Source organism: Microchirus variegatus, assembly GCF_963457635.1.
Source record: "Microchirus variegatus genome assembly, chromosome: 3".
Classification (NCBI taxonomy): Eukaryota; Metazoa; Chordata; class Actinopteri; order Pleuronectiformes; family Soleidae; genus Microchirus; species Microchirus variegatus.
In genome coordinates, this window is record NC_139804.1 from 7,389,025 (window position 1) to 7,405,497 (window position 16,473).

Genomic DNA, 16,473 nt, shown 5'->3' on the forward strand with positions numbered 1-16,473 from the left:
TTCCTCGATAGTTAGCTATGGGGGGCGTCTAGACTTGCTTGAGTTGAGTTGGAAGATGTTCCACCTCTCATCCAAGAGGCTTCTTCAGTTCATCCCTCCCAGGTTCGGGTCTTTAGGGGTCACTTTAGGGTCACCTGAGAGGCGGAGTCAGCTATTGTGCGAGTCTTGGCCTTTACTATTGCGTGGACGAAGCATCAATCAGGCTTCAGCTTCACTGAGAGTTCTTGTCAGACTAGACCTGGGATGTCAAGTCAGAAATCACATCCACCAGCCCCGGAACGGAGGATGAAAATGTTTAAACCATAGAGGAATTTAAAAGATAGGCTTGGCCATGTCAGAGTTGCCCTGGTCTTCATGCAAATCACGCTGTAATGAGACAACTTGACAGCCTTCACGGCGCCAGCGCGATCCAAAAAGAATATAATTTCCTGCGTCTGATTCTCCCGTTCGTGTAGTACAAACTGTTAAATGCTCTGCTGTCCAGTCTGAATGTCGACCTTCTTATATCTGTGCTTCCTCCTCCCAGCTCCCAGCGCTCCTCCTCAGCAGGTAACAGTCCTGACCGTGGGAAACCAGAACAGCACTTCTATTAGCATCTCCTGGGACCCCCCTCCATCTGACCACCAGAATGGCCTCATCCAAGAGTACAAGGTTTGTCTGCTGGGCGAGTCGCCGTGAATTCTCATTTCACTGTTACAGAGCCAAATAGAATCAACTCTGTCTTCTCTGTTTCCTCTCTCTCTGTTTTAGATCTGGTGTCTCGGGAACGAGACGCGTTTCCATGTGAATAAGACGGTGGACGCAGCCATTCGCTCTGTGGTGGTGGGCGGGCTGCAGGTGGGGATGGTGTACCGCGTGGAAGTGGCCGCCAGCACGAGCGCAGGCGTCGGAGTCAAATGTGAACCTCAGACCATTGTTATTGGTAAGATTTGATTTAAAAATATGTTTTCTTAAGAGTTCATTGCTTGGCGTTCAAATGTGACAGGGGTTTGTAATCATTGCTCTTTGAATTAAACTCAAAACCCATAAAGAAAATGAATCATAAATCATCATCTAAACTATGAAATAATGTGGTCTAATAAGAAATTGACAAAAAAAGCTTCATGTATGACAGATGTTATGAATTATACATCGCGTCAAGATAAGTGTGGTTCATGCAGGGGTGGATTGTGGGATTTGTGGGTGTGTCTACAGTTGGATAAACATAATATTGGCATTTTTGACTGGAAACAACAAATGTGAGACAAAACTTATTAAGTATTAAGGATGTCGTGACGTATTTAGACAATAAGATAACTAAAAAAAACAATATTTATGCTTTTGGAAGAGGTATAAAGTCTTTATGTGGACCCAATTTTTAAACTTTCATGACCCAAATCATGCAGCAACTTTGATTTACAGCCACATCTCGAACACTTAATGTCATTTAACTTATACGAAACATAAACACATGCATTTTAAATCAAATGTTGGAGGACTGAAAGAAAGCAGCGACTCATTTGGGAATCCGTAGATTAGACTGAACCAAGTTGCCAAATTGATAATATTGTTAAAATACCAATATTTTTTTTTTAAATGTGATGTTGACTGCGTGTGATTTATGTGGAGCTGGGGCAGATTGTGCCTGATTTGACCCATAACTGATGGCTTGGCCTGTAGCATGTTCTTATTTCCCCAGTGTCACTCACATAATCCATCTCCCAGTGCTGAGCCTCCGGGCTCGCAGTTATAAATATGTTGTGTGTGTTTGCAAGTCTTGAGGTTTTTGTGCAAATGTGTGTGTCCGCGTGTTTGGACATAAATATGACGGAGAGCTCTCGGTGCATCTCCGCGCAGACACACACACACACACACACACATGAGATCGTGTAATATCTTTTTGCTTCACTTGATTTGTGGGAACATTTGCTTTGTTTGTGTCTCTCGCCAAGAAATAGTGTCAAGCAGCCGGGGGTGAGCCGAGCGATCGGAGATCAATACGGACCAGGATCCGCTCTTCTCATTTCACATAGTGTGTTTTACTGGCAATAGAGTGAATTAGAGGGGGCTGAGCTAAGCAAACAACCCGCTCACCTGGGGGTTAGTTCTAAGCTTTCAGGCTTTGTCTTCTCCAGTCTGCACATTATATTTCACCGCACATCCTCTCCGTCCCGTCAATATCTCCGATGAAATTCATCACATCTGCTTTCTTGGAGCTTAATCCAGCCCTAACCCTGCCTCAATGTGTCTGTAGGTGTTTTTCTTTTCCCCACTTCTTCCGGCGTCACGCATGCAATTGCGTTCACTTTTCACCTCGGAAGCGGTGATTTCCTGTTGTTTTCCTCCAGTAGCGTCGCATTAATGTTAATAATGTTTCTGTGTGTTGTTTCCCCCCCCCCCCCGTAACTTCAGGTAAGGAGTTTCGGGACGTGATTATACACGGAAACAGGAACAACAGCATCACGGAGCAGATCACCGACGTGGTGAAGCAGCCGGCCTTTATCGCCGGGATTGGCGGCGCCTGCTGGGTCATCCTCATGGGCTTCAGCATCTGGCTGTACTGGAGGAGAAAGAAGAGGAAGGGACTGAGCAACTATGCAGGTAAGGCCGATTATTGTCACTGGGGATGAGCTGATGTGATGCTCAGTGTACTGGGAGACAAATAAGATCCGATAAACCCTTAATTTAAAAAAACTTATATACATTTAAAATATGTAAAAACAACAGTTTCTGACTGATATCGGCATCAGAAGATACTAAAGGTTGTGATATCAGTGTCAGAAAAGTGGTATCGAGCCATTCTTAAGGGTCACACTTGATTCCTGCAATTATGCCTTAAGAAAAAATTTAATCAGTCGTTATTTCTGCGATTTTACGACTTCGTTAACACGTTCCAGGCTTAATCATTGGAGTTTTGATGAAATCTTGTTTGGAGCTGCTGGCAGAGTTGAAGGCTCAGCAGTCAGGGAGACACATGTCAGTGTGAGTCTTATCCAGAGGGCTTCCGTTTTTTTTTTTTTTTTTTTGACAAATCCACCCACACTGTTGGTGAAAAGCCTGAGCCTGGTGAAGTTGAGTGGGCAGAACCGGACTCTCTGGAGTTCATCTCGCTCTCCTCCCACACACGCTGACCCCGCCCCCGACTCCTCACTGAGTGAACCTCAGTCAATACAAGCAACCGCCAAGTCCACACACACACACACACATAGCCAAGGGTATAATATTTAATTAGAGAACAGAAATGCTAATGAACTTAGACATTTTCTCTTTTTGTGTGTGTGTGTTTTTGTGTGTGCATCATAATATTTTAACATTTTCTTATTAACAAGTGCAGAAACTCAACAAAAGAACGCATTTATTCCTGTTTTTAAATCACTTCTTTTGAGGCAAAAGGTGTCGCAGTTTTTGCTCGGTTTCATTTATTTTATTTTATTTTTTTCATTTCTTTTTGTCACATGTGTGTTTTCTTGTGGTTTGTTCCGCCACCTTTTTTCACATCTTTGTAGTCTCTGAGCTGGCTGTTTTCATGGCTGACACTCCACAAACCTCCCTCTAAAGCGCTGCTTTATCTCTGCAGGCTTTTAACGCACAACTTCTCTGTCTTCTTGTTTTGCAGTTCAGTCCTTCACCTTCACCCCTGCAGGTACTGTTCATTTGTCCCGTCTTCTAAGCCTCTAAACCTCAACGCTGAATCATCCCCCGCCAGCTCATAGAACACACGCTTGCATCGTCAGACTCATGGTCACGGCTAATACAATGAAAACAAATGAAAGAAATCCACATTATTAGCCATGACCATGACCTGCGGCCTTAGTTACATCCTGTGTTTTGTTTGTAAGTGTGAGACCTGTCTTGTGTATCTTAGTTTGTGGCAGTGAAACTGTTCTCTCCTCAAATAACATAACACATTCCTTTTTTGTTGTTGGTTTTTCCTCTCCAGACGCACAACGATTTCAAAATTAACATGAATCTGTTTCTTTAGGTTTCACTTAAGCAGCTGGATGGTGTCATTTTTATTTCCCTCCATTTCTGTTTCTGTTTAAATCCTTATATCCTTATTAGTGCTGGGCACGCTAACACGTTAGCTGCGTTTAACGGCATCAACATTAACGCACGTTAGCGTATGCCGCGTTTCCGTGACGACTGACCGGAAAAAGACGTGCGTGACGTCATGTTAACGTGACTCCCCGATTGTTAAAATTAGTCTCTAAAGTAACGCTAAACTTTAAAAACAGAGGCACATATACGCAGTACACACGTACGCTGGTTATTTGTAGCGCTGCTAGTAGGGTTGCCACCTGTCCCGTAAAATACGGAATCGTCCTTTATTTGGCAATTAAATGTTGGTTCAATACGGGACACGGTTTGTTCCGTATTTCCTTAAATATCCAATCCACATGTCTGTCACACACACACATCAACACTAAAGATAAAGATGAAAATAAAACACAGGGAATAATAAGGCCAGCAAACTTGGCGGTGGCGTGATCTATGCAGGATCTCGGCCACCCCGGCTCCGGTCCTCTGTGCGCGTGCTGCTGTCACGGTTGCCTAGCGACAGACACCACACATCGGTGCTGCTCACAGTTAACTAAAGACATCAGCTCATCTGATTAATCAGTTATTCCCTTAATTACAACAAATCTAAAGCTCTTCTACAAAAAGATTGAGACCACGGAGTGAAAACAATGAAAAGTGCGCTGTTAAGAGTTGTTAACACTAAGATCTACTCGGATCCCCTGCACGTCATCGCGACTGTACTCGATCCTCGTCATAAAGATTATTATATGATGTAAAGACAAAACTGTGTGTAGAGAAATAATCCAGGCTGTGCTGATACGGAAATATCTCTTGGAGGAAAAGCTCAGAGCGCAGCAGCGACGCACAACACAGCAGAGAGAGAGAGAGAAACCACAGTGCAGGTGCGGTGCGCAGAAAAAAATGCCCAAAAAATTTCACTCCATAGTGAAATTTTAATAGAAAAACCCCCGACACCCTTACAACACACGCGCCTAGATGTCCTACATTAGTCGGCTCCGTGGTGGTCATGGCCCAGAGGAGCCGCGGTGGGGTGTCCCTTATTTTAATTTCTGAAAGGTGGCAACCCTAGCTGCTAGAGCTTGACTGTAGGCTTGCTAACGGCGCTAAAGAAGCTAACGCAGCTAACGGATAAGCTAACTGGTAAACAGTGCCTCGACTCCGGTGCAGCGGCACGTAATCATGATGTCACACACGTCTTTTTCCGGTCAGTCGTCATGGAAATGCATTAACGTGCGTTAACGAGCGTTAACGTTCACGTGCTAACCTGGGTAAGGGTTTAAATAAAATAGATAAAAACTTAGATTCAGTCGTCATGGAATCGCGCCATTCGTTAATGTGCGTTAACGTACGTTAACCTGGGTTAGGGTAAAAAAAAAATTGGTAAAAACTTGGATTAGATTCAGTCGTCATGGAAACATACGACACAACAACACGTCATAAGTTAATGTTAACACATTAACGTGCCCAGCACTAGTCCTTATATTGTTAAAAACTTGGAAGAGATTCAAGATTAAGCCAAAATGAAGCCTCTGCTCGGCTCTGTATCGTCTCTGTGTAACTAATAACTGTGGCGCAAAAGGTCAGGGGTCAACGCAGTGTTCATTTTCTCCCTGTAACGTTTTAAAGTGCACACACGGACCTGTGTGATCCCCGGTGGAACCTTCAGCCAAAAACCCAATTAACTTTAGCCTTTTTTTTTCTCTCCACGGCTGCTGTAACAGCAGATTATGGAGCACATTAATAAGGTAGTGAAACTTGTCCAGTTTAAGATTGGACGCACACCTCAGAGCGGCCACAGAGGAGATCACGTTACTGGGAAAATAATCCACTCAAAAACAAAAAAAAGGCCCGCCCAATAAAATCGAGCAAGGTTTGTAACTCTGTCCACCAACATCCATAGAGAAAATCAGTGATTTTATCCCCTGCTGTCTCTGTCAGTGTCTTCAAACATGTTAACTTTCCATTTCAGTGTTTATTTCAGCATTTCAGATTGACCTAAGTTGCATCAACTTACCAAACACAGCAGCAGCAGACCAGCAGCTCCTGTCTCCGCAGCACGCTAAAAAACTACCATTTTCTCAATGGACTTTGGTGCAGGGAGTGTGAGAACTGTACAAATGTCCGTTTTCGGCCTTTTATAGCTGTCGAATCGTGATGAAAGGGATAAACATGTTCCTAAGATGTCATAAATATAAGCAGGTGTAGATTTATTTCAGAAAAACAAGTGTCCAGCTCTCAAATGGATCCACCAAAGTGCCTTCGGTGCATCGTTTTGGTTAATTCTTCAAAAAAACATGGATTCTTATGGCACAAGGAAGTTAAAAAATGTCAAATACAGCAGATATTTTCGAGTTAGTGAGGTGTTTTTTTAGAGCATGAGCCAAATCCTTGCAGCTCAGCTTCATATTGATAATTAGCTGATGTATGGAGAGACTCTGGTTTCTTCCTCCTGTCACTAAAATGGAGGTAAATCATTACTCTGGTGGTGGCAAACAGCCAGCAGGAAAGAGGTTTGATGGAATTTTTATACGCTGATTATGTCCAGCCCTCCCTTAATGCTTATTAAAGGGGATTAATCTGTATTCATATTGGGAGAAAGTGCTTATCTGGAATACAGAAGCGAGAGAGAGACGGCGGCGCCGTGTCACTCTGACGAACATAAAAGTCGGGGCCACACAGCAGCCCAGAAATGTGCCTGAGCACAGATATGGACTTCAGAGGCCGCTGCAATTCCCTCTCCTGTCACTCCTCTCTCAAACCACGCAGAATTCTCTAAAATGCAACTGTTCTTCCACTGGTGGTGGTGGTGACGGTGGAATAAAGACAAACGGCTGTAGCTGTGACTAAATAAGAAAGTCTGTCACATTTGTTTGTTTTTGTCTGAGCAGAACTGTTGTCAGTGGCAAATGTTTTAATTCCACTTGCTTTTCTTCAGCCTGTAAATAAACTCTAAACTGTTTTGACATCAACGCCAGACAAATTTCAAAAACTTCCTCCCTAGCTCTCTTGTCCTAAAAATGATGTTTACGAGAGGGCGGGAGGAATGGGATTAAGTCGGCTTGGTCGTGTTGACGATGCATTAAAGCAGCAGCAGCAGCCTCTCGCTGTGATTCTGCTGCGGGACTTTCCTCTCGCTGAAATGACGACAGAAAAGCCCCCTCTGCTGTCGCCCGTGTCGGGGCTTGTTGGTGGAATCAACCTGAATGAAACGGAAGCGAGAGGAGGAATGTTTCGCCTCTCTTTAATCTCCATCTGTGGAACACACTGGCCAAATTACTACCAGCTCTCCTTCCCTCTCCTTAGAGTCAACTTTCTTTCTTTCTTTCTTTCTTTCTTTCTTTCTCTCTTTGGTATGAGGTGATTTCCAAACTGCTTCTTCCGGTCGTTTTCCCTTGAAGTTCTTAACGCGCTCAGAAGTCCCGGAGATGAAATAGACGATTCGCAGCGGAAGCCTCTCTCGCTTTGAACCCCGCATAGTTTCAACCCTCCGCTGACAAAAAAGAGCGGACCTTGTTATCTACAGATCGCCGTTAATGGAACGACGGGCCACATGCGCCGGTTTGTGGCCCGAGCTGGAGGATCACTAACTCGGCCTCTGAGCTCGCGGATAGGGAAACTCGGTGTGATTAATGAGCCCCGCCGTCTTTTCTAATCACTTTTTGGCCGCGATTTAATCACAAATCTGATAATAACTCAACGGGCAAAAACAAGAGAGATGAAAATGAGCTCTCGCTCTCGTCGGGCGTCTCGTCCTTGAGCCGCACATGACGTCTGCCTCGCTTAATTCGAAGCAATATGCAATGGTTATCATCTTGATTTTTTTTTTTTTTAATTTTCATGAAAGACGTTGGACGCGGGGAGACATTTGCACACCTTGGTGGAATCATTAGATATCCAGCTGTTTGGGGATGTATTAGAGGGATTTTTTAAAAGAAGATACACACAGAAAAGGTTTTTTTTGCAGTGTTACAGCATCTATTAATATAGAAAATACAAAATAAGCACATCATGTGATATTGCAATGAGTGCAATGAGTCAGGAAGTGCATGGCTGACTTTGCTGTGACCAAACACTCAAACATGGCTGCCAACAGCGAGAGAGAGAAGAGAGAACAGATTTAGCCACTTAACCAAAGACTCGCCTAATAAAAAGCTGCACCTGCTTAAAGCTGCGATAACTCTCCAACATGTTTGCCCCCTTTATCTCAACCCTCTCCCTCCCGTTCGACGGCCTTTTCCAGCTGGAAAATAAAGTTTGTAAACTGCACACTCTCTTTAAGCAAACCCCATAGAGAAAACCAACCTGGGCTCGCGGGTGAAGAAAGGAGCTGCTGCTGCTGCGATGTTGCCTCGTATTTGAAAGTTTCTATCACATAAGTGAATCCGAATAAAGGATTTTAAATGCTGATATCATAATAATAATACAATTTAACTCTCTGATGGATGCAGCGCTCGATTAATAACTTTCTGTATGCTGTGATGTAAAATTGCTGTTTTTCTCTATGGAGTGTGGTGCGGTGTAAAAACTTCAGTTTGCAGCTGTTTAACAGCGACAAAAAGCGGCAAATTTACTCTTATTTTCAAGATTCCTTAGACTTCAGCAAGGGTAATAATATGTTTTTTGTGTGAAGTGGATGAATTGTGTCTGTCCCTGCTGCTGGCAGCCATTTCTATCAGTTTAAGATTAACAGGACAAAACTGTAAATATATCATTCCACTTGTACATGAATATGAATATGAATACTCGTTGTCACACTGAATATCCATCTTTTTGTGTCTTTTTTCTGACTTCAGTGACATTCCAGAGAGTCGACGGCGGTCTGATGAGCAACGGAAGGTGAGCGAAAAACACACCAAACAACTTGGCTCTCATCATCATCACTATCTTGTACATGTTTCATATTCTACCCTCAGACATGCAAAGCGCCGCTGATATATTGATAGATAACCGATACCTGCCATGCAAACCCGTGTGCAAACGTCTCACCACGTCTCCATTCACGCATCGACAGATGAACTCATAAATCTCCGCCGCCGCCCCCCCCCCCCCCCCAAACAGAATTAACAGAAACAATTTAAGCAGAGAGTGTTTTTATTTTGTCATTTATCTTCCCGCTGCCGGGGCTTACAGGCAAAACCGGAGGCCCCCGCGCGGTGATAAATTTGCCTGTCACCTCGCGTGGGCGGCTGGGATCTGAGCACATGTAATAATGTAAAAATAATTACCCAGGGGAGAGGTGCGTGGAGGTGGACCCCACACACACACACACACACACACACATGTACCCCGCATATATGCAGCCAAGCTACATCTGAGTGCGCCTTAGTGGAAGAGAGAGGAGCTTCAGAGGGAAACAGGGGGCGACATCTCAATGACACCAGTTACTGAGTCTTTGTGGGTATTCAAGAGTCTCCCCGGAGAATCTGTCTGCTGCTGAAGCTGATGCTGCTCACACCTGGATAAGGAAAAACCTCCTGGCCTCAAAACACTCACTGTCAACTAAATCTGACCCTCTGTGACCTCCACTGGGTTCAAGGAATACAGTCTATGCTGAAATAGGCGTGAGGATATAATATTTAATATCAGTAGTAATTAAGTAGATGAAATCCTGATGTGATCCAAAACTCAAGTTATTCCATAAATGCTTCACTGCCGTGATCATGTGAGCTTATTTACACAGAGAAATTGCAAAAGTGTTTTTTCAGGGGTATTTCGGGTCATTTTCAGGCTCATTTTATATAAAATTTTGGAAATGAAAACCTTGTTTCTTCAACCCAGCGACCGTCAGGCTTCTCCAAATCAAATATAAGACATTTTAATACCACATGGAAGGAAATTCAAAGAATATAACACAGAAGTGTTTATTATAATGGTGTCCCATGCTGTCGGTATACGAACCTTTGACAGATTGTTTCATCTCGCCCTGATTGAACCGGGCCATTTTTTTAGGCAAAAGTTAAAGCTACTTACATACGTTAACTTGTTTTTATGGTCAAAAACCTCAGAGTTGCTGTAAATGAGCCTATGGAAATCTCTCCTCACTGAAGCTCTCGTCAGTCGCGCTGTTTCAGACTGAAATCTCACCCCCAGAAGACAGACTGTGTTGTGATTGGCCAATACCTGGAAGTGATGTAATTAGCACACCGGCTCTCAGAAGAGCAGCTCCCCCTTCTAGAACGGTGGATGTACTGCTACTCATCAAAATATTGTTTAAAAATGGCCTTTTACGACTTTGACCCGGAGTCAAAGACACTGTCGCTAGTGAAACACCTCCACAACGGACGTTATTCTTCTTCTGCTGTTCAATGTACGTAACCGGATATGCCCGGACACAACAAAAACAGCGTTAATGGGTACTTCCGTTCTATGGGATCTGTTTAACAGGAAGTATTAAACTCCCCTGTCATTCAATTTTCAAGGTCAAATTCTGATATTTCGAGGTCATTTTGTCCCGGGGGCCCCTGCTAATTTCTGACCCTTTGTTGGACTCATATCTCTAACTGAGTACTGAGTCTTTATTACTCTTTACATATGATTTGATGTCACAATTAACCATTTTTTCTTCGTGAATTAGCCGCGCACCACTCCGTCAGGCCCTTTTCTCGCGTACTTTCCGTCGCTGCAGAGTGTTTTTTCCCCTCTAAATTTTCTACACAAGTGGTTTCCGATTCTTATTCTGCCCCGAATGGGATTGTAAAATGTCTGCGTTTGCGTTTTTTTGCCGTGTCATTAGTCAGTCGTTTTCACAACAACGATCCGTTAGTAACTCTTAGGGCTGTCAGAATCCACAGATGTTTTCAACTTCTCCATCTGCCCCCGAGAGCGAGTATCAGAGGAGAATGTGTTCATTTGTTACATGAGATGTTTATTGCATTAATTAGACCACAGCAAATGAAGCCGCGGCGTCTGTCCCCGGATCCTCATTGGCTGCTGCCAAATTGCCCTGACTGAACAATTACACTTAATCGATCACAGAATAAATGATTCATGGAAGATGAATAGGCTGCAGATTGGTAGGTCTGCACCATTTGATTCTGGCCTCTCAATTGAAATTGATAAACGCCGATATGAGCTCATTCCTTATTCCCCCCCCCCCCCCCCCCCATACTGCCAATGGGGAGATGGTAATTAGGAGGCAGTAATAACTTCCTATCTCGACACTGATCAATATTTTAGCAATAGCAGATTTGCTCGTGTAAGGCACAGAGAACAGGTTTCACTAACACTGTTGCTATGGAGATGCCTTTACATGCAGGGAGTGCAGGCTGCTTAATGACAACATGTTCCCCGAGAGTTAATCTAGCAGTAATCTGGGTTTTTTTTTTTTTGTTCATCGCTCTTAGCGTTCGCTAATGTCTAGACTTTTATTCGCGGGGTTTCATTCACTTGTCTGCGGAACCATAAACTGCAGATTTATGAAGTTGCTTTGGAATTAATATCTTTCACCTGCCTTATTTATGGGGGGAGCTCAGTGTCAGGAGAGGGTGAGGGTGAGGGGGGGGTGTAGGGGTTTGTATTTATGGTTTGCTTCTCATCGCGAGAAACTGACGTGTCGACCAGGAAGAAGAAGAAGAAGAAACGCTCCAAATCAAATTTTATCTGCCAAGGTTGCAATCCATCCAAGTTAGGTGTCAACTTTTCATTAGACATATGACCCGGTGTCCGCCCTCTCTCCCCCCGTCCTCCCCGCCGCCGTCTCACACACAGACACACAAACAAACACACAAACAGCATAAGAGAAAAAAAATATATCGAAATCAGTCTTATTGTAATTATCCTGCAGACTGTGCTGTCTGATGAATACAAGGACGATGCAGCCATTTCCACTGTCACTCCCTTGTCTTTCAAATTGTCCTTCTATTATAGTGAAGGGGGGGGGTGAGAGTGGTGATGAGACAAAGGCATGATGTCCATTTGCGAACAAGAAGAACGTCCTCTCTTTTTCATCGACAGATGCGTAGCTCACGAGGGTCAGAGAGGACGGATAAAAAAGAGAGGAGCTGCAGGTTTATCATGGAAAATAAAAGGGTGGGGGGTGGAAAGATGGTGAAAGAGAATGATGGCAGTTGGGAAACATGGCAGCCAGAAACAGAGGTAGAAGGATGGGGGGGGGAGATGTATTACCCTATAAAAGTGCATGTGTCTGATGCACAGCCATCAATTTGAATGACTTGTCCCCCCCGAGGGCCTGTTTTGGCATTCAGGAACCACAGCGAGGGTTCTTAGCCTGCCAGGGCTGCAGTTCATTTGGGCTCCCCGCACTGTACAAGCGCAGCTCTGCTCATTTAGAACCTGTGACTGTGGGAGAAAGTGACTGCAGGACGCCTATTACCTGCCCTTGTCCTCGGGGCTCGACTCAATCGCGGGTTCCCCTCAGAGCTCAGCATCAGCATCACCGCGACACTGAGACAAAAAGAAAAAGCCCCGTTGGGAAGCCAGGCTGCTAACTTACAGTGTTACACCAGTGTTTTCTCGTCGTCTGCTGCGTACAGCACTGCCGGGTACTGACGGCGGGGTGTGCTGTTCTTCTGAGGAGGCGACACCGTCGTCCCCTTTACACCATGTGGTGCTCGTCTGACCACTGCAGGGTTAGAAACAGATACGAGTCCCTCAGAAATCATCTTTTGTCTGAATAATATGCATATATTTGCTTTTTCTGCTAAGTTAACTAGCAACCATACATGTTACTATTAGTATTACTAGTTGGATTTTCCTCAGCTGCAAACACAAGCCAGTCGTCTTCAATCTATTCATTCACCACAGTGTATGAAACATTTCTGCTGTGGTTGAAGTTCTCCTCCCACATTTTTGCCCCTCATCTGACACCAAACTTGCTCTACAAGGCATCTCCAGACTGTCCTACATTAAGAATTTTACACAGATGTTTTGATTTATCCAACAGTGCATGACAATATTTGCCTGTACCCGTAAACATATACCAGAAAAATCCAGCTCCAATCGAGCATGGAATTACAATATTCCACCAGTTTTCCATCCATCGTCTACTGTTTTTATCTCCAGCTGACACAAAGGTTCAGGTACACCCTGGACAGAGGCCGACACATAGAGCTAAACAACCATTCACACGCACTTAAGGGCAACTTAGAGCGTCCACTTAACCTTGGACTGTGGGAGGAAGCCAGCAAACCTGGAGAAAACCCACAAACCCGCAGGGTGCTACAATGTTCCATTATGGAAGAAACCAATCTTATCTTATGGAAATTATAAAGTAAATTAATATTTGACGGGGCCACACAGGTGGTGTGTGTTTAACGCTCCTGCCTTTGCAGCAAGAAGACCCAGGTACGCGATCTGGTCGGAAACAAGGGTATTCTTCTTCTTTCTACATGGCGTCAACATGTTCTTGTTCATGTGCGTGGGTTTTCTCTGGGGGTCTCCGGTTTCCTCCCACAGTCCAAAAACATGCAATATGGGGATTGACCATAGGTGTAAAATCAGGCCCGTCCCGAGAAGGTAAGCAAACCAAGCAATTGCTTGGTCCCTGAGCTGGCCTGGGGCCCCTAGACAGCGACTGGTTATGAATAAAATGCAACGACAAGCTGTGTGAGCGCCCCTTTAATTTCTGTGATAGTCAATGCAGTAGGTGCAATGACACCGTTATCGGGATCCCCCTCAAGGGGGCCCCTCTCAGTAATTGCTGACAGCAGCCAGTCAGGTTCCTGATCCCTGCTGCCTTGGGCCTCCATGTCCATTTTGCTTGGGGCCCCCAAATGCCTTGGAACGGCCCTGGTGTAAATGTGGGAGTGGGTGGTTGGTGGCCTAGGGTGTGACCTCGCCCATCGCCCTATGTCAGCTGAGATTGGCGCAGAGGATAAAGCAGTAGAAGATGGATGGATGGATGAATATTTGACATTATTTCAGCGATTCGCCCTTGGCGTCTAAATAACACGAGGGTTCGGTCGTTGCCTGCTCGCCTGTTTTAATTGAATCCCTTTTAATTGCCGGCGTCATTAGAAAACGAGCCTGAGCACGATTCATCGACGAAATGCAAACAAAAGAAATTTGACTCACCTCGTTCTGTGTTACTCACGGTAACGAGCCTTAGACGTGATTGTACAGTAAAGCGGCCCTAACGGCCTCCCAGCAGTCACCCATGACAGGTTAAAGTCTTAACGGCTGCTTTTTATGGGCCCTCGCCCCCTCAGGAGGGACACAACACCTGTTAAATGGAGCTGCCCTTATACACGCTCATATTCAGGGGATCCCACAAGTGGGTCGCGGTCGAGGTTTTTGACGTCTCATCAAGTAAGATTTAGACTGTCTGGACATCACCGCAGGGGGTAGATGGGAAAACGCAGCAGACGTGTGTGCGTGTGCGATATTAACGAATACACCAACATACATGTGTGTGTGTGTGTGTGTGTCGTCGTGCGCCGCTGCACATGTGGCCACGAGAGCAAACGCATGCATTAGTGTCTCCACGGTGTGCTTTTGCATTAATAACTCTGGGAATGTGACAAAGACGCAGCGGGGGAAGTGGAGTGGGAGATAAAGGGCTGCGTTTGCCTGAAGGAATGGCAACTTTTTTTTTTTGCGGGTAGAAGTGGCGTCTCTGTGCTCGACTGTAACTTCATCCTCTGTGTTAGATGTGTTTCATTAGCTTCAGGGGCCAACGCTTATCACACACAAACACGCGTTCTTGTGCAAAAATACATATGTTTGATTCTTTTTCTTCCTCCGCATATGTTATTAGTTCACATAATGCAGAACGAAACCAGGCATAAAGATGAATTCTAAAAAACAAAGAAACAAACCCTCTGGTTGTAATGTCATTTCACAGCATGTGTTTAAACTGCTCTTTCCTCTCGTGTTTTTCCTCGCCTCAGTCGGCCAGGGCTGTTGAGTGCCGGTGACCCAGGTTATCCATGGTTAGCAGACTCTTGGCCGGCGACCAGTCTGCCCGTCAACAGCGGCTCCGGGGGACCGAACGATCTGAGCAACTATGGCCGAGGAGGTGAGTGTGTGAGAGTGTGTGTTTTTAGAGAAAAAGATGGAAGAGGACGACCTAAAGGACACACATGGGCAATTTAATAGTTTAATGGAGAAATTAATTTTCACTCACTAATTACAAGAAGCCAACGCTATTACTGCCTATATTCAAAATTGTATTTAATTAAAAGAAGGAAAGTCAAATTTGTACGGCAAGTGACAGCTTCTCTCCTTAGACCCTCACATCTACCCCTTGCGCAGGGGACAAAATATTTCCTTTGCGACAAATCATTTAAACTTGAAAAGTTAATCACGATAATGCACGTTAACGCATGATGCGCTTCCATGACGACTGACCGGAAAAAGACGCGCATGACGTCATGTTTACGTGACTCCCCGATTGTTAAAATGAGTCTCTAAAGTAACACTAAACTTTAAAAACAGAGGCACACATACGCAGTACACAGGTACACTGGTTATTTGTAGCGCTGCTCTTTTCGTTTAATAAACAGACCGCTCCAGTTCCAATTTAGGCGCGCTAACGGCGCTAAAGGAGCTAATGGAGCTAACTGGTAAACGGTGACTGGACTCCGGTGTCGCGGCACGTAAACATGTTGTAATTTTTTTCTGGTCAGTCGTTATGGAAATGTGTCGTGAGTTAACGTGCTTTAACCTAGTGCCCAGCACTTTATTTTATCAGGAAATCCTCATTGAGATCACAAATGTCTTTTCCACGAGGGTCCGAAAACATTTAATACAATTACAGAATGACAAAATAACAAATCTCGCTCAACGAATTCATAAAATGCCGTACAATTTATATCTTAAAGAAGATTAAAAACATGGCTGCATATAACAGGGGGATGTTCCTTTAAATCACTTAATTACATTAAAAGCTTAATGGTTTTTTGTTTTTTTTGAAAGTGTGGTTATATATATGAGGTTTTGACAGGCAGAAAAAATGCAGAAAATAAAAAAATCAAAATGAAGTCTCATCGAGTGTCTTCAGAGTGTTTTCTGATGATTTTTTAAATTTTTTAACCAATCATCAATTTGTTTCGGTTCATTTTTACACCTCCTATTCATATACAGTACAATATATTTGGTATTAACACGCCTCCAGTGTCACCAGGCTGAAAAATGGCAGATAGTCCAGCCTGGTGTCGTAGCTCAGAGAAGGAGAATGTGGTGGTGTGGTGGTGTTGTTGTGTGGTGCAGGGGGGTAAAGCGGGCAGGGGAGCAAGGGGTGGGTGGCTGTTTGAAAGGATGGTCTTGAGCAGCCAGACGTGAAGGACAGACGCAGCTTGACTGGCGCAGATGCGGACACTTCCGCCACGGCTCTACATCATCTCCCCTTCACTGGGCATGCAAACCATGTGCTATGGAGAGAGTCTGCTTGTGCCCCCCCCCCCCCCCCCCCACTCTGTCATCACACACATACACACACATGTGGAGCAGTGGTATTTCCCATGATGTATATCTGCACATGTGCACATATGTGAA

General features: G+C 44.5%; 1 protein-coding gene across 1 annotated transcript in view; it reads left to right on the forward strand.

Annotated features, from left to right (window-relative positions):
• Positions 1-16,473, forward strand: part of robo2 (roundabout, axon guidance receptor, homolog 2) — a gene marked incomplete at both ends in the record, with an annotated part of 229,723 nt that overhangs the window by 184,455 nt on the left and 28,795 nt on the right. Inside the window, 6 exons of the mRNA XM_083886422.1 lie at positions 527-651; positions 751-922; positions 2,392-2,580; positions 3,596-3,622; positions 8,814-8,856; positions 14,868-14,995. Of these exons, the coding sequence (XP_083742548.1) occupies positions 527-651; positions 751-922; positions 2,392-2,580; positions 3,596-3,622; positions 8,814-8,856; positions 14,868-14,995 (684 nt within the window). The remainder of the gene's footprint in view (positions 1-526; positions 652-750; positions 923-2,391; positions 2,581-3,595; positions 3,623-8,813; positions 8,857-14,867; positions 14,996-16,473) is intronic.